The 19,325-nt window shown below is 38.3% G+C and overlaps 6 protein-coding genes across 7 annotated transcripts; 4 read left to right on the forward strand and 2 right to left on the reverse strand.

Annotated features, from left to right (window-relative positions):
• The first annotated feature begins 768 nt into the window (after positions 1–768).
• On the forward strand, positions 769–1,635 carry LOC126588373 (uncharacterized). The gene is made up of 4 exons (XM_050253461.1): positions 769–1,077; positions 1,174–1,209; positions 1,281–1,371; positions 1,521–1,635. The coding sequence occupies exons 1-4, from the start codon at positions 943–945 to the stop codon at positions 1,604–1,606; spliced, it is 348 nt and encodes a 115-aa protein (XP_050109418.1). The 5' UTR covers positions 769–942; the 3' UTR covers positions 1,607–1,635.
• Positions 1,636–3,430: 1,795 nt separating this feature from the next.
• On the forward strand, positions 3,431–5,025 carry LOC126591526 (uncharacterized). 2 transcript variants are annotated; one of them, XM_050257231.1, is made up of 3 exons: positions 3,431–3,758; positions 3,863–4,004; positions 4,760–5,025. In XM_050257231.1, the coding sequence occupies exons 1-2, from the start codon at positions 3,594–3,596 to the stop codon at positions 3,968–3,970; spliced, it is 273 nt and encodes a 90-aa protein (XP_050113188.1). In that variant the 5' UTR covers positions 3,431–3,593; the 3' UTR covers positions 3,971–4,004; positions 4,760–5,025. The 2 variants fall into 2 exon arrangements, with proteins under 2 accessions (XP_050113188.1, XP_050113187.1); XM_050257230.1 differs by lacking the exon at positions 4,760–5,025 and having other exon boundaries at positions 3,432–3,758; positions 3,863–4,293.
• Positions 5,026–6,618: 1,593 nt separating this feature from the next.
• LOC126591525 (structure-specific endonuclease subunit SLX1-like) lies at positions 6,619–8,863 on the forward strand. Its single transcript, XM_050257229.1, has 4 exons — positions 6,619–6,896; positions 7,178–7,316; positions 7,735–7,868; positions 7,971–8,863. Exons 1-4 carry the CDS (start codon positions 6,658–6,660, stop codon positions 8,734–8,736), a joined length of 1,278 nt encoding a protein of 425 aa, XP_050113186.1. The 5' UTR covers positions 6,619–6,657; the 3' UTR covers positions 8,737–8,863.
• Positions 8,864–13,071: 4,208 nt separating this feature from the next.
• On the reverse strand, positions 13,072–14,091 carry LOC126589318 (protein CUP-SHAPED COTYLEDON 1-like). The gene has a single exon (XM_050254586.1). The coding sequence runs from the start codon at positions 14,089–14,091 to the stop codon at positions 13,072–13,074; it is 1,020 nt and encodes a 339-aa protein (XP_050110543.1).
• A 1,681-nt stretch (positions 14,092–15,772) lies between these two features.
• LOC126589319 (heat shock 70 kDa protein 4-like) lies at positions 15,773–16,496 on the forward strand. The gene is made up of 3 exons (XM_050254587.1): positions 15,773–15,778; positions 15,934–16,136; positions 16,256–16,496. Exons 1-3 carry the CDS (start codon positions 15,773–15,775, stop codon positions 16,494–16,496), a joined length of 450 nt encoding a protein of 149 aa, XP_050110544.1.
• Positions 16,497–17,236: 740 nt separating this feature from the next.
• Positions 17,237–18,244, reverse strand: LOC126589320 (protein CUP-SHAPED COTYLEDON 1-like). Its single transcript, XM_050254588.1, has one exon. The coding sequence runs from the start codon at positions 18,242–18,244 to the stop codon at positions 17,237–17,239; it is 1,008 nt and encodes a 335-aa protein (XP_050110545.1).
• Positions 18,245–19,325: the final 1,081 nt, after the last annotated feature.

Here is a 19,325-nt window from a genome sequence, read left to right on the forward strand (position 1 = left end):
GATCAGGTAGGAGAATGCTCATGTGAATCGCAATTTCCATGGTTGGTATGATCAGCGCTCGGATTATGACAACTTACCAGACTGGTTTATCAAATTTGTGATGGGGACAATCTCGTACTCTTGGTCGCTCTTAGAAAGTTCATGCAACATGCAGTGCAATGGTATCCTATTACAGCATAAACCAAACGTAAAAACAAAGAAAAACGATACCTTTTCTGGTTTTTTTTTTTTCCAATGATTTTAAGTACGAGAATGAAAGTCTTTCATTCGCGTACTTTAGGAACGAGTATGCGAATTTCCTAAGTGAGACAATAAGTAATGTTGTTAGCTTCTGTTTGCTTTTTCAGGGAGGTCGAACGTCGGGAAATCATCACTACTTATTGTACTTACCGGACAATGGGGAGTTGTACGAACGTCAGACAAGCCTGGTCTTACTCATGTGATAAAATAGGCTTCGTTGCTATGATCTCATCAGCTGTTCAGTTTGTTGACGACGAATGTGCTTGCTTCTTTCGCAGACCATTAATTTCTTCAATCTGGGATCAAAGCTTTGCCTGGTTGATTTTCCCTGGTATGGCTTTGCTTATGCTAAAGAAGTTAAGAACGCTTGGGTGGAGCTTGTGAGCATACAACTTTAAGTTCTCCTTTTCATTTCTAAAGTGGAATTTGGTGAATAAAACTGTATACTTGCGAGTGAATCCGAATATCTAAATCGTATATGTGCCAATATAATTGTTTTTTCGGGCGCTTCGAATTCTGTAGGTGAAGGAGTATGTTTCGACAAGAGTTGGTCTAAAGCGAGTGTGTTTACGTACTGATACAAAATGGGGAATGAAGCCAAGGGATCATGAGCTCATTGACTTGATGGAAAGGTAGACACACTCTTGTAAAAGTATTATTTTAAACCAATGTCGGGATTACTTCTTCGGTTACACCGATTCAATGTGGTACAAGAAACCACATATTCCTCTATTATCTTCAATTGGTGTATGCGCACATATGTATCAGATTTTATTGACCAAGACGGATACGGTTTTCCCAATTGATGTGGCACTTTGTGCAATGCAAATTGAAGAGGTCAGTGTGGCTTGTTTATACTGACATTATACAGCATATAAGCAGCATTCTCTCCAGTAATACTATCATTTTTAGTCAATATATCTGATTTTGCAGAGTCTGAAAGCAAATAAGTCTCTGGTCCAACCTGCGGTATGGAGTATATTGTTATCTAATCAGTTGATAAGCACAACGTAACACTCCAGGTTTGGTTCTTATTTCAGGTGATGGTGAGCTCGAAATCTGGAGCTGGTATTCGAAGTTTAAGAACAGTGCTAGCGAAGATTGCCCCGTGTTGCCAAAGTCTAATGTGTAGTAACGGGTATCATGGAATTTGTTTCTAGAACCTTTTGTTATGTGAATTCATCTAAACTTCTAGGCTGCGGCGTGCTGCTTGTACGATTGTTTTGGCTTGGAAGCCAAAAGTCTCAAACTCATAGAGGTGCCGGATGTGTTTGATGCAGATTGTTCGCCTACACAGATTGAGCAGGGGTGCCGATATAGTTTGGCAATGCCTGTCTCGATTAGCAGGGGTGACGATGAAGGTTGAGTTGACATTGGGCAAGTTAAATGAGAGTTAGTTTTAAATTGAAGGTTCTACATTTGATAGCAAGCATTTTAAGATAGGGAATGGCTTTTTTCGGCTGATTGGTGCAAAATGCAGTTGCTCACGTGTTCTCAAGTTATGCCTTTAACACTGCAGTATTAGTGGTTTACGCTGGCATCAGCTGGCATTTTGGATCCGACCCGACCCGTTAATATTAATATTTGGGTGGATGCTTAACGGGTCGGGTCGTTAACGGGTGAATTCGTTAACAACCCGTTAAATAACGGGTCACTTTGGGTCAACCCGTTAGACCCGTTAGTTGAAGATGTTTTAGTAATTTCAATAAAGTCTTAACAAAAAAAAAAAAATTCTATGCAAAAAAAAAAAAAATAATAATTGTTAACGGATGACCCGTTAATTTAACGGGTTGGGTTCGGATGACCCGTTAACTTAACGGGTCGGATTAAACCCGACCCGTTTACAGGTCTACATCAGTCACCGGCCATGATGCTAGCGCAGCCATTGATGATTGTAAGTGCTGCACTATCGGGCGGCTGCGCTATCGTCGATCATTTAAAAAGGATAGTGGAAAACCAGTACAAATGCAACTTGGTGGACTTTCCATTGTACAGGGGAAAAAAAATGCCTTCATACGATTGGTTCGACAACCGCAGTCGAAGAAGCACTCATACACGACGGACATACTAGGGGCAGAAGACATGGCAAAGCAGCCCAAGAAGCACTTTCTATACATAAAGACTTTTTCAATTAGTTGATTTAGATTATGCCAAAGCACTAAACTAGAGCATGTAAAACAAGAAAAAGCAAAATAAAGGTAGAATTCTTGAAGACGCAGTTGATTTTTATTGCTGGATTGTGGGGTAAGTATATAAGTTGGTGATTAGGGTAGGGCAGGGGAGACTAATCTAACACTAGGACTTTTAAACAAGTTATCATGTTAGTATGATATAGTGATATTATTTTCCACTCATAAGTAGGAAGTCTTAAATTCGACTTCCTATTTGACGGGTTTAATACCAAACTATAACTGACTCATTGTGTGACTCATCCGAAATCCTTCTTTCTATGTCACATCAAAAGACAAATTCTCCCCCTCTCCATTCTATAATTAGCATCTTCAGCTCATATGTTCATGGGCAGACAGTTTGATGAAAATGCTAATCTCCTTACATAGGTTCATAACTGGGAGAAAAGTTTGATGAAAATGCTAATCTCCTTACATAGGTTCATAACTGGGAGAAAACTTTGAGCTTCTTCGCTTTGCAATTTAGTATGACTATATTTATCAACTTTTTTAGTACAAGCGATATTTTACACTAGTCTACATCAAAAGAGAGAAAGTAAAGTTTAAATTCAGGAAGCAGTGGGTTAAAAAATAACACTCAAATTACCAAAATAATCCACCACTTGCATGTTCCCCACATTATAAAGAAAAAATACAAACAATGTTTTATAATTTTTAATGTTTAATTTTTTCAAACAAGGGTGTTATAAGGCGTATTTTATTTATTAATGCTACAACTTGACAATGGGACTAGTGCACTCGAAATTTTTTTAAAGTCAAAATAAAAAAAAATTCACTCAAAGACTTAAAACTTTGTTTAATTAAGAACATTTATTCTTGCATCCGAAATTTCTTATTCTCGCTCCCTCATCTTATAGATGCTAATCTTTATGCTTGAAGTCATGTTCAAGCAATTAGACAATTAATTTGAGACGTGTGTGTGGATGTGTGTTTGGTTAGGCCAAATGCATTTATCGCGATACTTTGAATTAGTTTAAGTCATGACCTCATTTCCATAACCAAAACAGAATAAAATTGACCATTCCCTCTCACCATTGTCATTCTTCAACAGCACTCCCTCCTTTTTCATAACCAACACATTTCTCAATCATTTCTCTCTCCTCCCCCCTCTCTCTCCTCTTTACTGTCCTTCTCTGTGCGTGTTTAACAGATTGAGAAGGAGAAATGTGTCCCCTGCGGCTGATTCTCATATTCCTCTCCGCCACCCTCGCCGGCTTCTTTGTCCTCAGAAACCTCAAATCCGACGGCCCCAAATTGGAAATGCTGCAAGATGAACAAGAAACCTACCAACTCGAAAACCCCAACAAATCTCCCCACCAATTCTCCAAGGTTCCCAAACCATTTTCGTCCTTCAATCCCTGCACAATTTCTGCTTTCTCTTTTGGGTTTCTCTCCGTTTTAACAAATTTCGCTTCTTTTGTGTCCTCTTGCAGGTTCGCTCCGCCGTGGAATCGGGGTTCTGGACCGTCGTGGACATGGCCAGCGGACGCTACCTCTGGAGGCATTTGGCGTCGTCGACGGCGTCGAAGCAGTCGGATTGATGCTATAATTGCTGGGAATCTCACACGAGTCCAGGTTTGAGATTGACTACTAAGAATCTAAGAAGTTGTAATTTTGAAAGGTCCCAATTGAAACGAAATCCGAAATGTTGTATGATGTTTGCATATGGTGTGCTGTAGCTGTAATTACTACCATTCAGCAACAATATCAATCCAATTTGTATTGTAATTTTGCTATTTTACACTATCTGGTTCTGGTTTCTGTATTAACTAATCAAGTGTCGTGTGGAGAAATTTCACCAAGACATAATCCACCTCTATCTCATGCTATTCCCTGTGCTATGCATAAAGCTAAGGCTTGCAAACTTCGGCGGTTTTCATACATTATACTTTTTCCTTGCTAATGCTATTTATAAAGAGAGCATGTTGTCAGTTATATAAGAAAGTCTCCTACTTTAACCCGTTTGAGTGTTCATTAATCGATTAGTATAGGTACTATACTTGATGTTAACGAAAAGGCCGAGAGAGGATTTTATGAAACGCTCGTTTAGAACATCGAAGGTTGGGATACACCAATATTCATGCTTATGCTTGCATTCACAAGCGTAAGGATCAATTGTCTGTTTATGGTGAGGGAATTTCTGTGTTTTCGTGGTTAGGGATAATGGAAATTTTTCTTTTTCATGGCTGCTGGTTTATGGTTAATCGAGGTTGCGATTTGCAGCCCAATATAGAGATTTTTTCTCCTACATGCCCACATGCGAATGTGTAACCTATGCTGCTGAATGCTGCTGTCGTATCCTATGAGCTAATGTTTGTTGACGATGTTAGGGCATTTGGAAGGAAGTGTTGTGATGCCATTCGTGTTACTGCTATTTGAGATGTGGATTCGTTGTCTATAGTAATGGTAGTTTCTTTTGCTGGCTTTCTATGTGACTATTTAGGCAAGATTCTACATTTCTGGAATTCTGGTTGTGAACGGTTGATGCTCTCTGCTTGTAATGTGTAATTTTTTCTTTTTCGTCAAACGAATTGGAATATGACGCTTTTGTAGAGTGGTAATTGCTCCTTGTTAATGCTTTTCTCCTTGTATATTCCCCTCTGTCTCAAATCTGTTAGCTATTGTTTCCTTAGTTGATATCTTCTATTTTTTGATGTTTTGACAAGTCAGAAATGAATTTGATGCATTTTAAGAACATGAACCAACTAACCAAGTGTAGAAGACAAACTTAAGGATATTGTTAGACCTACTTCTACTTGAGCTTGCTGACAGATAATTGACTCTCTACGTGCAACTTATCAATGGCATTGGCTCGTATTTTCTTTCGAATTGCTTCTTGACGTCTCTGCCGCTAAATAGGAGGTTAGCTTGCCAATTTCTACATTGCATCTTCAGATTTGGATGACCTGGATTTCTGTTGCTGTAATGGTAATAGTAAGCAAACTCCATGTACCTGACATTGGCATTTGTACTTTCATTCCTTGACGAGCTGCTGTTGGAGAAGGGCCATCAACCAAAATTTATATGGTTCTCCGGTCGGGATTTTTAACCGTTAGATATTGATTAATATAACGTCGACCAATAATCTGAAAGGTTTAAATTCCCGGAGCATAGAATTCCCCGGCATACACTAGAAGGACGCGGCCAACGTTCTACCTGTAAACTATGGAGTTAATAGTCAGAGTTGAGTAGCCTAATTTTTGTGCTTAAATTGTGCTAGGTTTTCTGACATGGTGATTCGGATTTATTGTTTTGTTGTACTTTTGGGTTCATTATTTCTCCTGATTGGCCAACCTTTTGACTATATGTTGGCCTGCTATTGCTTACTGATTGGTTGGTGGGAGGATGTGACATACTGAAATGAACCTTCCACAACTTGATTGATTCAAGGCCATCTCCCTTCAAAATTTCAGAATAAAGTTTGCCAGATCTTGAGGTTAACCTTTTTTCAAGATAAAGTCCAACTGTATTAATATAAAGTTTAATTTTGATTCTTGGGAGCCGCTTAATATTATGATATTGTGTTATTCCTCTTCATTTGTAAATGAAATGTTTTGGATTCGAATCTCGTAGATGGTGAATTCGATACCAAATTAGGTTGCTCATTATGTAACTTAGCCGAACTCTTCATCCTTTAATGTAAAAATATCTATGTATTAAAAAAAATAATTTATTATTGGGAGGAATTTGAAACCAGTATTATAACATGAGGAAACTGATTATATGATGTGTCTGACACAATCGAGAAGCTATTTAATTGAAAGAAAATCAATCAAATCCCTTTAAAAACTAAAGAAAATTGCAAAATAAGGTTTTTTTTTTTTTAATTCACACGGTACGTTCTGAATTCGATTTTCATGTCGTTGGTGAATTGCATCTCGAAAAAGTAGACAGCCTGGTCCCCTTTTTAGAAAAATAAAATAAAATAATTATGGTCGGCTTGTACCACTTCTTACACTTTTTAATAGTGTTCTAAAGTATATGATATTCTAAAAAATTTAAAGATTAAATTTTTGTTTAAATATTATAAAAATTAAAATTTAACGGTTGAAATTTTTTTCTAGATCACTGTAGAATTTGTACTCGTCAAATACCAAGAAGGATAAAAAGAATTATTTAAATGATACTAAACTAATCAGCCAATTCTTTTTGCGAGTAAAGAAACAGAAAGTGTCGTGGCAAAAACTTGGTTTCTGTTTCAGCACCACCGACAGATCATGACCGTCGAATGGCGTGGCCTTCAAACAGTCAAATAGGGGTAAAATATTCCAACGGTCGAATCGTATTCATTCCCATTTCAGTATACCTTTCTGTAGAGAGAGATGAGGCAGAGAAAAAGGCAGGATCAGAAATCCCTGAAACCCCAACGGCGATGGCAGAAGAAGAAGAAGAAGGAGAAGGTCGATTCTTTGCTTGCTATCTGTTGAACTCTCGCAGCCCTCGCTACAAGGGTCACACTTATATTGGGTAATTTCCCAATTTCCTTAGTTACTTATATTAATTTTCAATCTCCAATCAGTTCAGAATAATCAGATCATTCTTGATTCAATCATGTTTCCATCTGAATTTCTGTAAATTTTGAAACTTTCTTTTAGAATTGCGATCAATAATTCTGCCCAATTTCGCTGTTTGTTCATTTGGCACTATCTGATTTGAATTTGTTTAAATTTTGAGACTTTATTTTGCATTCTTTTATAAAGTGGATTAGCAAGTGACCCCTTTGTTTATCTGGGTGATGCTGAATACAGGTTCACAGTGAATCCGCGGCGGCGAATAAGGCAGCACAACGGAGAAATATCGCAAGGAGCCTGGAGAACGAAGCGAAAGCGGCCTTGGGAGATGGTCATGTGCATCTATGGTTTCCCAACAAACGTTTCTGCTCTCCAGGTCTCTACATTTTTGTCTTTATTTCCCTCCAAATATAGTTAATTTATCAATTATGATTGATTGGGATCAACTTAGATGCAAATCTTGAGAATTATATCCTAATTATGTGCCAACTGTGGATGTTTCCAGTTTGATTGGGTCCTACATTGAGTTTGTACTAATTTAGCATCCATTTGGTTCTATTTTTTTTTATTGATTTATTGGATTCAAATTTATATGAAGATTTATTAATTGGAATTTGGGAACTTCCATACTCCAATTTCTTGAGAATTATGTTTCATTTGAGGATATCTCCAGTTTTATTGGAACCCACATTGGGTTGGAACCAATTTTGAAATCAGTTATGTATTAATATTTGGTTGGGATCATGTTAGCTTGAGGATTTCTGATTTATATCGACTGGATTTGGAAATTGCAGTTTGAATGGGCCTGGCAGAATCCAACTGTATCAAGGGCAGTTAGGCAGGCTGCTGCAAACTTTAAAACCCTTGGAGGACTTGTCAGCAAGATCAAGCTTGCATACACAATGCTCACTCTTCCGCCATGGAACAGGTATCGTTTTATTAGTTAGTGCAAGAATTGTGAGTGAATGAGTAAAAATGCTTTTTTGATAGTACTAATGGGATGTGAAATTTTGTTTGTTTGGATCATCAGCTTGAACCTCACTGTGAACTTCTTTTCGAGCCTGTACACCAAGCATTCTGCTGGCTGTCCACGCCTGCCGGAGCAGGTGAAGGTCAAAGTTTGCTCCATGGATGATCTTCCTTCCTCAACCAAACTATCTGATGACATTTTTGAAAATGAAGATGATTGGTGCAATGAAAGGGAATGTGATCAAGATATGTGTACCAGTAGTTCGCCACAGGAAAACACATTATTGGACGTCATGGTTCAAAATTCAGCAGGTGATCAGCATAATGATATCGGCAATAAAGTAGGAAGCTCTGAGTACTACAATGAAAAAGAATGTGATGAATTCTTGTATGACGGCACTCTAGAGCAAGAACCATTATCAGATTTTATAGTTCATAATTCAAAAGATGATCAGCAGGATGATACAGAAAAGACAATTAACAAAGTATATGGAGACAGTCAGCAAGTAAAGGAAGATTGCACAGAGCAATTTGGTTTTATCACATCACCGGTGAGAATGCCATCTTCGAATGTGGCTACCACATCTTCTGATGACAGTAGTGTTGAACTGAGGCATCCTGCAAGGGAACAATTGACAATTACAGTTGCGGATGATGATCAGTCACCGGGTGAAAGCTATCTCAGGCCTTGTGGAGCCGAGGTAATAGATTTGACTACTCCAGCTCCTCAATGTAGAAGCGGTTCATGTGGTGGGAAGAGTAGAGTTGTCACCACTTATCCTCAGATTATTGACTTGACTATGTCTCCAAATTTCATCCAATTATAGTGCTTGATGATCTTGTGGTTTGGTTGAATAATTTAGAGGAACTATTGTCATCTTTGCCTGATGGCATATTGTTGTAACACTTCAGTTCTTACAGTTTTTACTGGAATAAAAATCTTCTTTTTACCCACTTGCTACTTTACCTCTTTTCTTTGATGGCTTGATGAAGATTGCATTTACTCCCCTGCTTTTCACATTTTATCTTTACAAACTGGTTTGGACTACCTTGCATATCAAGGAAGGTTTTCTTTCTTCCTCAAAAACCTGCTGATGCTTAAACATTTCGAGTTAATCCAGCTTTGTGTTCGAAAAGTTTACGCTTGTTTCTGCAATGCGATTAAGTTGATTTTCTGTTAGACTGTCGACGCGAACTTACTCTTTTCATGCAAATTAAAAGGAAACAGTAAACATATAAAACAGAGTAAATATTTGATCAAATTAGCAAATCGAAGAGTAAACTACTATAGTGGAAAGACAAAGTACATTGATATGGTGCAGACAAATTTTGTTGCACCAATGTTGTAAGAAACACTAACTAAACCTGATCACTAAATCCGATAAAAATTCCGGTACAAAATCTTCAGTACCAACTAAGGCCGGTCGCTTCTACAACCCTTAAACATTAAGGTGCTCATCCATAAAAGTGCTTGACCAGAAGTTGCCGCCGTCTAATGACTGCAGTTGGAGACGATCCCAGCAATCATCCATACTTGGATGCAACACTTCTTTGAGTTCAGCATATAATTCCTCAACTCTTCCATCACCATCGACCTCAGAAGCAGTTGGCATAAGCACTTCCTCGGGTTCAGAAAGTAAAAATTCCTTTAAGGCAAAAGCTGTTGGGGAAAGCACTTCCTCTTCTACTGCTCCATCGGTCGGCGCTTTATCTACTATTTCGTTTGATTCGGCAACCTTGATGGTCAATCTCGGATCATTACTAGTTAGACAAGAATTGCCTTGTCCTTCTTCCTCCTCAACAACATCGATCAGATTCATGTTTTGTTTTGATCCCACTTCTCGATCATCATCACTTTTGATCTCTTCGTTTGCACGCTGCTTCTTCTTCCTCTTGTTTGAAGTGGTCACTTGATCCTCTGATGATGGTGAAGTCGGACACTTTCTCTTTTTAATGCCGTTCTTCCTCGAAGGGGTCACTTGATCATCCTCTGATGATGATGAAGTCGGGCACGTCTTCCTCAACCGGCAAAGCACATAATCAAAATCGTAACTAGTATGGCTCTTGCGCCTCCTTGGAGCCGCAAAGAGACTGTATTCATCTAGCAACCACGCGCCATGGTCCTCTGAGCCTACATTCTTGTAGGAGAAGGTTCTTTTTAGTCCAATACAGGTAGAAGTTCCGTCAGTCCCCTCAACCCATGCAGGGACTGCCTTGCCGTCCCAGTTACCTCCGCTTCTTCCCATCTTTCGCATGATGTTCGAACCCTTGGGGTTTTTCTTCGTGAGCCCAGAGAAGAAGTACAAGGCGGGTTGGTCAGCAGCAGCAAGTTGAAGTGCTCCTCCTCCTCCTCCAAAGGCCTCCCAAATCTCAGAGGGTTCTGAGTGGTTGCCGAAGAGGTTGCACTTGTGCATGAAGGTGTGGTGCGGTGGCGGGGGCAGTAGCCGCGGCGTCTCCACCAAAAAGTAGCGGAGGAAGCGACCGATGAGTTCTTGATCGGTGGGTTTGAAGCGGAAACCGGTCGGGACAAGGGAATGATTGATCTCCATTAACACCGCACGAGAAGATGAAGTGCAGTACTGGAGTATAGGCTCTGTGCGGTGTTGTTGATGGGACAGACGATTAGAGATGGCGTAGTCTGGTTTGGTATTTATAAAAGGGATTCAATACAATTTCCTCAAGCAATTAGGACTGATCACAACTACAGCTACAATTACAACTAAGGAGGGAGAGAGAGAGAGAGAGAGAGAGAGAGAGAGAGAGAGAGAGAGAGAGAGTTGCTTGGAGAGTAAGTAAGAAATTAGAAACCCTAACTCTAGGACGTCGTGATTGTATTAGGAAACAGAGAGAATCCCAATTTTAGTAGGACTCTCTTCACATTTATGTCAAAGTTTCATAGCCGTTACTCATTTTAATAAACCACGCGTTTAATTTGTTACATTCAAGTTTTTGTTCTTTTTTACCATTATTTTTTGGTCGGTTAAAAAAATTGGATTTTGTAATAAAAAAAAATGCAGACACTAATAAACTGGAAAAAAAAGAAGGGAAAATTAAAGAAACCACTAATCCATGGAATTTTGTTTGGATAAAAACAAGGGGAATGATTCAAGAATTTCAAGTTTTGGTATTTACCCAAACCAAACTTGAACTTCGTTTTTTTTTTTTTTTTTTTTTTTTTTTTTTTTTTAACTTGGCTTCTCGCTGCGCCAATTTCTCCGGTGGTTGTTCAGCAGCGCCGCGCCATAGAAAGTGATTTGGATTGTGTTGGGTTTTGTTTGTCTAGCATCTCCAAGAGTCCTTATTAAGAAGCAAGAACCATGAATTGGAAGAATGCTGCAAATAATTTAGGATTCATTTGGATGTGCTATTTTAGAAAGTGTTTTTACTTACTAGCGCTTTTTGTTTGTAGCACTTTTGCGTAGCGTTTTTATGAGGAAGCAGTTTGTTGTTTGGCATGCAATCACTAAGTGTTTTCTGTATTGTATAGAAGCGTTTTTTATATTAAATAAAGTATTTGGTTGCCAAATAAAAAAGCGTTTTTCCTTAATAATTCTCAATATTTTTTTCATAAGTATTTTTTGCATATAATTAGCATACAACTTGATGAAAGTGTTAATGAAAATTCAATTAAAAAAATAATGATCATTAACAAAATGATACATACTTATTAAGAATATATGTTTGTTTCTTAAAAAAAAAAAACACATTATAGTTGCATGACAATTAAATGTGAAATATGTATTAACTAGATATAAGAAGATTAACAAATCTTTCTCGTTCAACATCTAACTCTCACCTATGAGTAAAATTTTCATCAACAATCTCTTCATTTCTATGATCTTCCTCATGTCTAGGCGGAAGTAGCTCATCATCATCATCATAAGGTTGGAACTCTTGATCTGTACTTGGCATGTATTCTATTGTATTTTTATCCCCTTTTACATGTAGTTGAAGGAGATGAATGTCAAAGTGACCGCACTGTCGTCTTTGGAAAGGGCGGTAGGTACATTCGTTTTCTCTTCAGGAGTTGAGCATCCATTAAACTTAAGACCCCATATCCTTGATTGAACGTTTTCAATCCAATCTTGTTTTAACTTTGAGACTTTCTTTTGCTTTCTTTCAGAACTTGGATTAGTAGGTGAGCCCAATTTGACTGTTCGTTTCGCTGAGTGATGTTGATGCAGATTCTATGTGAATCCTCGGTGTTCAGTTAAATAGCACAATGGAAAATAGCAAGTAGCTTGGAAAACAAAGCGAAAGTGGAAGAGCGATACAATGAAAAAGAAGAAACATTATCGGATGTACTGTTAATGGTTTGACAGATGATAAGCAGAGTGATGCTGGCAAGGTGATCAACAAAGTATATGGATGCAGTCATAGAGTAAGACAGAATTGTACACAGAAATTTGGTTTTCTCACATCACCGGTGAGAATTGCATCTTTGAACATTGCTGCCCCATTTGATACAGAAGTAACCAAAAATTTAGGCTTGTGTGGATCTTCTAATGTCAGTATGGTTGAATTGAGGCAACCTGCAAGGCAACAATTGACAACTAGAGTTGTGAATGATGACCAATCACCTGGAAGAAGCTACCTTGGGCCTTATACAGCTGAGGTAATAGACATGTCTGGTGATCTTATTGTAATTTGTAAGCACACAAGTGTGAGTAATCTTTGTTCAAAGTTTACAGTTTTTACTGAAATAAAAATCCCTTGCCCACTTGCTTAATTTTATTACCCTGCTTTAATGGCTTGTCTACGTTTACTGCACACTGGTTTAGAGTGCCTTGCATCTCAAGTTAGTTTTACTTTCTTTCTCCCAAAACCCGCTTATGCTTTATGCTTAATCGTTAAATCACGTGGTAATTAATGAAGCGCACGGGTTGTGAAGGGCAGTCTGGAGATTAAAATGTTTAAGCTTTGTGTTCGATGATGATTAATTAAAGACAAGAAAATATTTGTTTTGTGTAAATTAAAAAGAAAATCCATTATTTGGCATCAAATTAACAAATCTCAGAGTACATTTACTGGAAAATCAGACTCGGATCATTGATAGCTTTATATATATGATCACCGGGAACGAAACAGACTAAAGCCGATCAAATTTGTATATAGATGTTCGAAACTAAGTTGTACTGGCAGTGGAAAATTAGACAGAACTATTACAATATCTCTTGTGCAATGTTAACGGGTGGCATGAACTGATCTTCCAAACAAGCATTATTCGGGTAGCTGCTGCTGTAATATGATTGGTCGAGCACGTTCTCGTAGGCATTTGGATGATAAGCTTCTTGTACTCCTCCATCCGCAGCGATCCATTCGTTGTAGAAACTTGAATTAAAAGGTTCCTCTTCATGGGTTTCAAGCAAATATTTCTCTAATAAACTTGGATCCCAAACATTCTCTTCTACAGCTCCATTTGCAGCAATTCCAGAATCTGCTGGGAGTGGTAATTCTTGATCATGATCACCTTCGATCTCTTCGTTTGCGCTCTTCTTCTTCGTCGTCTTGTTCGAAGTGTTCACTTGATCCTCTGATGATGATGAAGTCGGACACTTTCTCTTGTTAATGTCGTTCTTCTTCAAAGCTGTCACTTGATCATCCTCTGATGATGATGAAGTCGGGCACTTTCTCTTGTTATTGTCGGACGTCTTCCTTAACCGACAAAGCACATAATCAAAATCGTAACTTGTATGGCTCTTGCGCTTCCTTGGAGCCGCAAAGAGACTGTATTCGTCTAGTAACCAAGCGCCATGGTCCTCTGAGCATACATTCTTGTAGCAGAAGGTTCTTTTTAGTCCAATGCAGGTAGAAGTTCCGTCAGTTCCCTCAACCCATGCAGGGACTGCCTTGCCGTCCCATTTACCTCCGTTTCTTCCCATCTTCCGAGTGATGTTCGAACCCTTGGGGGTTTTCTTCGTCAGTTCAGAGAAGAAATACAAGGCGGGTTGGTCAGCAGCAGCAAGTTGAAGTGCTCCTCCTCCTCCAAAGGCCTCCCAAATCTCAGAGGGTTCTGAGTGGTTGCCAAAGAGGTTGCACTTGTGCATGAAGATGTGGTGCGGTGGCGGGGGCAGTAGCCGCGGGGTCTCCACCAAAAAGTAGCGGAGGAAGCGACCGATGAGTTCCTGATCGGTGGGTTTGAAGCGGAAAAAACTCGGTACAAGGGAATGATTGATCTCCATTAACAACACACGAGAAGATGAAGTGCAGTAGCCGAGTGGTGAACTAGGTTTCCGTGTGTTGTTGTTGATGGGACAGACAAAAGCAAGAGAGCAAAGAGTGAGTGGTATATATAGATATAGAGAGGGGGAGTGCCAATGGGGCGGTGAGGGTATTGGTTTAGGGTTAATTAGTTGCTTGGAGGGTAAGTAAGAAATAGAAACCCTAAATTATTAGGAAATAGAGAGCGAATCTCGCTTTTAGTAGGGCTCCAACTCTCTTCATTTATGTTAAGTTTCATAGCGGTTGATCATTTTAACCACGTCCTTAATTTGGAAGCAATTAAATCCAAATTTTTCTATGTTTTTCCATTTTTTGCTATTGTTTTTTTTTTAATTCCAAAAAAATTGAAACAAAAAAATGCAGACACTAGCTAAATTGGAAAAAAAAATTTTGATTAATTTAATATTAGTCCACGTTTATACCCTAGTATTAGGATTGGCACACTTTTTAGTTATTTTTTCATTAGGTCCAATGGTTGTAATTCCACGTCATTGTCGTTCCTATTTTTTTGGATCATTTTTTCTCATCCCAATGTTACCCTTGATCTTATCATTACTGATAATAATCCTTAATATTAGTCCACTTTTATACAATAGTATAAGGATAAGTTTATGATAATCCTTAATTTCATGAAAGAGTAAAAGATAATTATCCTAAATTTTAGCTTATCAAACCATACGCACTTGGTCTTCTCCTCTTTCTTAAATCCTCATCGTTTTCCTCCTCTTCTTTAGGTACATGTCATCATTTGGAGTACCTGAATAATAGATACTCAAACAAATAATAATAGTATCGGCTCAACGGGAAGACCAATAAAATTCAAGCAAATTTTAGACTAGAATTTCCACTATTTCAGGTAGACAAACATTAACATTAACATTAACAGGAAGGTAATTTATTTTCCCAAATCTAAATCAGTTTAATTTTTGGATGAGTTGTGTTAAAACATACAATGACAATTTACGTAATTTTTTAAAAAACTTGGATACTTTAGTTGCTGACGTCTACTTACTGGACCCCACTTATAAGAATGTAATACTTGTGGATTCCATTCAAAATAGGCATATAAAACCGGACCCATATTTTAAAACCCTTTGTATGATAACTTTAAATTAAGTCGGAAGTATAGTTTCTTTTAGTCCTTTTTTTGTTTTCAAATTTTATGAAAATGCTATTTCTTATGTTGAAAATAGCTTAATATGATCATAAAGTGAATTGCTCCGTCCGGAGTTTGCACAATTGCACTGTTGGCACTTGAGTAGGAGATATTTGTCTCTTTCATGCTTTGCAACTAGCTCTGGAACAATGTTGCAAATAAACGGCAATAATTGGCACTGAAATTTCCTGATGCTGCTTAGTGCATTCGGATCTTCTCTTGTGCTAGGGATTAGTTTCCTCTGTGATTAGTGCTAGGGCTAATATCCTGATGCTGCTTTGTAATTGTATCCTTCATGACCCCAAATCCTAAACCCTATATGGCATTTGATGTGTTGGGTGCGAAAGCACAATGGAAAAGTGCCCATGGGAACGCTATGGACTCACAACTAACGTGTTGCTCTCCAGTTCTCTTCGTTTCTTTTCTTTCCCTCTAAAATTAGTTAATTCTTTTTAATTTTGATAAATAGCCAATTATTGAACGCGATGATTGTAAGTGGTCTAGAATATTGCTTGCACCCGTTATCAAACTTTTTTTCTTTTCGATAGTATATGAAATTTGAACTTCTAACGATGTGGATTCCATGACATGAAAAGCTAGAGGTACAGGAGATTGGTAAATTTGTGTATTTTTCCTTTCAAACAAGGCCACTATTACCAATGACAAGCTCAGCTTGAGAAGGGAAGAGGCTGAGAGATTGTACAGGAGGCAGAGAGGTACAAACCTGAAGGTGAGGAGGTTAAGACCAAGTTGGATGCCAAGAACTCGCTTGCTTGAGAACTACACCTACAACATGAGGAACGCCCTGAAGGATGAGAAGGTTGCTGGGATATTGGACCCTGCAGACATGTAGAAGATTGAGCTATTGACGAGACAGTTCGAGACCTTCCAAATATATTGTGATTTAGGGTTCTGGCTAATTGTAAAGTTCCAACAATCACTGTATCAGGTTTTGTTTGAATTGTCAGTGAAAATGAGCACAAGTCCTCCAATGTATCACTGTATCAAGGTATCACCGGGGAGAATGCATCTTCGAACCTTGCTGCCTCATTCGATACAGAAGTAAATAAAAATTTTGGGTTGTGTGGATCTTCTAATGTCAGTAGTCTTGAATTGAGGCAATCCGCAGGGCAACAATTGACAACTAGAGTTGCAGATGATAAACAATCACCGGAAGAAGCTACCTCGGGCCTTTTACAGCTGAGGTAATAGGCTTGACGACTCCACTCCCAATGCAGAAACGGTTTATGCAGCAAGAAGAGCAGCGTTACAAGTTCTCTTATTGTTGGATTGTTAACTTGATTGTCTCCTAATTTCATCCAATTATAGTGTGTTCTCTGTTAGACATGTTTGATGAACTTATTGTAATTGTAAGCACACGAGTGCGAGCAATGTTTGTTCAAATTTTATAATTTCTAGTGAAATGAAAATCTTTTTTACCCACTTGCTTAATTGTATTACCCTGCTTTGATGGCTTGTCTACGTTTACTCCAAACTGGTTTGAGGTGCCTTGCGTCTCAAGTTAGTCTTACTTTCTTTCTCCCAAAACCTGCTTATGCTTTATGCTTAAACGTCATGTGGTAATTAATTAAGCGCACGGATTATGAACTCTTATAATCTGAGATCAAAATGTTCAAGCTTTGTATTCACAGACGATTAATTAAAAAAAAGGTCGTACCCAGTGCACAAGACTTCCGCTTTACGCAGGGTCTGGGAGAGGTGAATGTCGGCTAGCCTTACCCCCATTTAAAGAGCAGCTCCATTATTTTGTCATCAAATTAACATATTTGAGTAAATTTACTGGAAAATCAGACTCAGATAATTCATAATTTCATACATATATAATCATTGGAAACAAAGCAGACTAAGGCCGACAGAATTTGTATACAGATGTTCAGAACCAAGTTGTACTGGTAGTGGAAAATTACACAGAACTATTAAAATATCTCTTATACCATGTTAATAGGTGGCACGAACTGATCTTCCAAAAAACAAGTATCCAAGTAGCTGCTGCCGTAAAATGATTGGTCGAGCACATTCTCGTAGGCATTTGGATGATAAGCTTCTTGTACTCCTCCATCCGCAGCGATCCATTCGTTGTAGAAGCTTGGATTCACAGGTTCCTCTTCATGGGTTTCAAGCAAATATTTCTCTAATAAACTTGGATCCCAATCATTCTCTTCTACAGCTCCAACTGTAGCAATTCCAGAATCTGCTGGCTGAGGTAATTCTTGATCATCATCACTTTCGATCTCTTCGTTTGCGTTCATCTTCTTCTTCCTCTTGTTCGAAGTGGTCACTTGATCCTCTGATGATGATGAAGTCGGACACTTTCTCTTGTTAATGCCGTTCTTCTTCAAAGTGGTCACTTGATCATCCTCTGATGATGATGAAGTCGGGCACTTTCTCTTGTTAATGTCAGACGTCTTCCTTAATCGACAAAGCGCGTAATCAAAATCGTAACTTGTATGGCTCTTGCGATTCCTTGGGGCCGCAAAGAGACTGTATTCGTCTAGTAACCACGCACCATTGTCCTCAGAGCCTTCATTCTTGTAGCAGAAGGTTCTTTTTAGTCCAATACAGGTAGATGTCCCGTCAGTCCCCTCAACCCATGTGGGGACTGCCTTGCCGTCCCATTTACCTCCGTTTCTTCCCATCTTCCGAACGATGTTCGAACCCTTGGGGGTTGTCTTCGTGAGCTCAGAGAAGAAATACAAGGCTGGTTGATCAGCAGCAGCAAGTTGAAGTGCTCCTCCTCCTCCAAAGGCCTCCCAAATCTCAGAGGGTTCTGAGTGGTTGCCAAAGAGGTTGCACTTGTGCATGAAGGTGTGGTGCGGTGGCGGGGGCAGTAACCGCGGCGTCTCCACCAAAAAGTAGCGGAGGAAGCGACCGATGAGTTCCTGATCGGTGGGTTTGAAGCGGAAAAAACTCGGTACAAGGGAATGATTGATCTCCATTAACAACACACGAGAAGATGAAGTGCAGTAGCCGAGTGGTGAACTAGGTTTCTGTGCGTTGTTGTTGATGGGACAGACAAAAGTAAGAGGCAAAGAGTGAGTGGTACTATTTATAGAGAGGGGAAGTGCCAATGGGGCGGTGAGGGTATTGGTTTAGGGTTAATTAGTTGCTTGGAGGGTAAGTAAGAAATAGAAACCCTAAATTAGCCTGTCCTGATTGTATTAGGAAATAGAGAAATCTCACTTTTAGTAGGACTCCGACTCTCTTCATTTATGTTAAGTTTCATAGCCGTTAATCATTTAACCACGTGTTTAATTTGGAAACAATTAAATCCAAATTTTTCTATGTTTTTCCTTTTTTTTTTCTTTTTTTTTTGCTATTAATATTTTTAATTCCAAATTGTGAAAAAACAATGCAGACACTCGCAAAATTGGAAAAAAAAAATAATTAAAATTAAACCACTCCATGGAATTTTGCTTGAACAAAAACCGAAGAGAAATATTAAAGAATTTCTAGTTAAATGGAAGTTTATCCTTCGTGGAGTATGATAAATAATGTTATGCAGTAAATTAGTAATTTTTTTTTCATGGTATATATTAATGAGTGGTCTGAAAATTTAGAAGTTAAATCTTGGATACAGAGATTATGTAATAAAAAACCAGTGTGAGTTCTTAGGTAATTGGGAAACACTCTATTTGGTAATTAGTATAACCATACTGCGAATAACCTAATTAGCAAGTCTCTATCGGTCAACCTTAGACGTCAAATTGTGATAATATTGTGCTGCGGTTTCGTTTTATATTCATTGTTAAACTCCAAAAAGTTATAATTTTGCTAAATTTAAACATTAAAACGAAAATTGAATAAACTACAAAAAAAATTAAGAAACAAAAGGGAATAAGCTTTGGAAAAAAGATTTTAAGGCTTAACTTAAAGCGTAACTCTAATGCGATTGAAAACAATCTTATTATAGTTTTTTTTTTAATAGATAGTTCCTGTATTTTGGATAAGCATTTTCATTCGAAGCTTTAAACAAAGCTACTATTGAGATATTGGGCTATTATGGTTTTTCGTACACAT

The sequence above is a fragment of the Malus sylvestris genome, chromosome 11 (assembly GCF_916048215.2).
Source record: "Malus sylvestris chromosome 11, drMalSylv7.2, whole genome shotgun sequence".
NCBI classification, from domain to species: domain Eukaryota; kingdom Viridiplantae; phylum Streptophyta; class Magnoliopsida; order Rosales; family Rosaceae; genus Malus; species Malus sylvestris.

What these genes read in the sequence shown, in the direction of transcription:
- LOC126588373 (XM_050253461.1), top strand. Translation starts at nt 943, where the DNA reads ATGTGGTACAAGAAACCACATATTCCTCTATTATCTTCAATTGGTGTA. An exon ending in GTGCAATGCAAATTGAAGAG is followed by an intron (nt 1,078 to 1,173) that starts GTCAGTGTGGCT and finishes CTGATTTTGCAG; the next exon opens with AGTCTGAAAGCAAATAAGTC. An exon ending in TTGCCAAAGTCTAATGTGTA is followed by an intron (nt 1,372 to 1,520) that starts GTAACGGGTATC and finishes TGTTTGATGCAG; the next exon opens with ATTGTTCGCCTACACAGATT.
- LOC126591526 (XM_050257231.1), top strand. Translation starts at nt 3,594, where the DNA reads ATGTGTCCCCTGCGGCTGATTCTCATATTCCTCTCCGCCACCCTCGCC. An exon ending in CTCCCCACCAATTCTCCAAG is followed by an intron (nt 3,759 to 3,862) that starts GTTCCCAAACCA and finishes GTCCTCTTGCAG; the next exon opens with GTTCGCTCCGCCGTGGAATC.
- LOC126591525 (XM_050257229.1), top strand. Translation starts at nt 6,658, where the DNA reads ATGGCGTGGCCTTCAAACAGTCAAATAGGGGTAAAATATTCCAACGGT. An exon ending in AAGGGTCACACTTATATTGG is followed by an intron (nt 6,897 to 7,177) that starts GTAATTTCCCAA and finishes TGCTGAATACAG; the next exon opens with GTTCACAGTGAATCCGCGGC. An exon ending in ACTCTTCCGCCATGGAACAG is followed by an intron (nt 7,869 to 7,970) that starts GTATCGTTTTAT and finishes TTGGATCATCAG; the next exon opens with CTTGAACCTCACTGTGAACT.
- LOC126589318 (XM_050254586.1), bottom strand. Translation starts at nt 14,091, where the DNA reads ATGGAGATCAATCATTCCCTTGTACCGAGTTTTTTCCGCTTCAAACCC.
- LOC126589319 (XM_050254587.1), top strand. An exon ending in ATATTGGACCCTGCAGACAT is followed by an intron (nt 16,137 to 16,255) that starts GTAGAAGATTGA and finishes TTGAATTGTCAG; the next exon opens with TGAAAATGAGCACAAGTCCT.
- LOC126589320 (XM_050254588.1), bottom strand. Translation starts at nt 18,244, where the DNA reads ATGGAGATCAATCATTCCCTTGTACCGAGTTTTTTCCGCTTCAAACCC.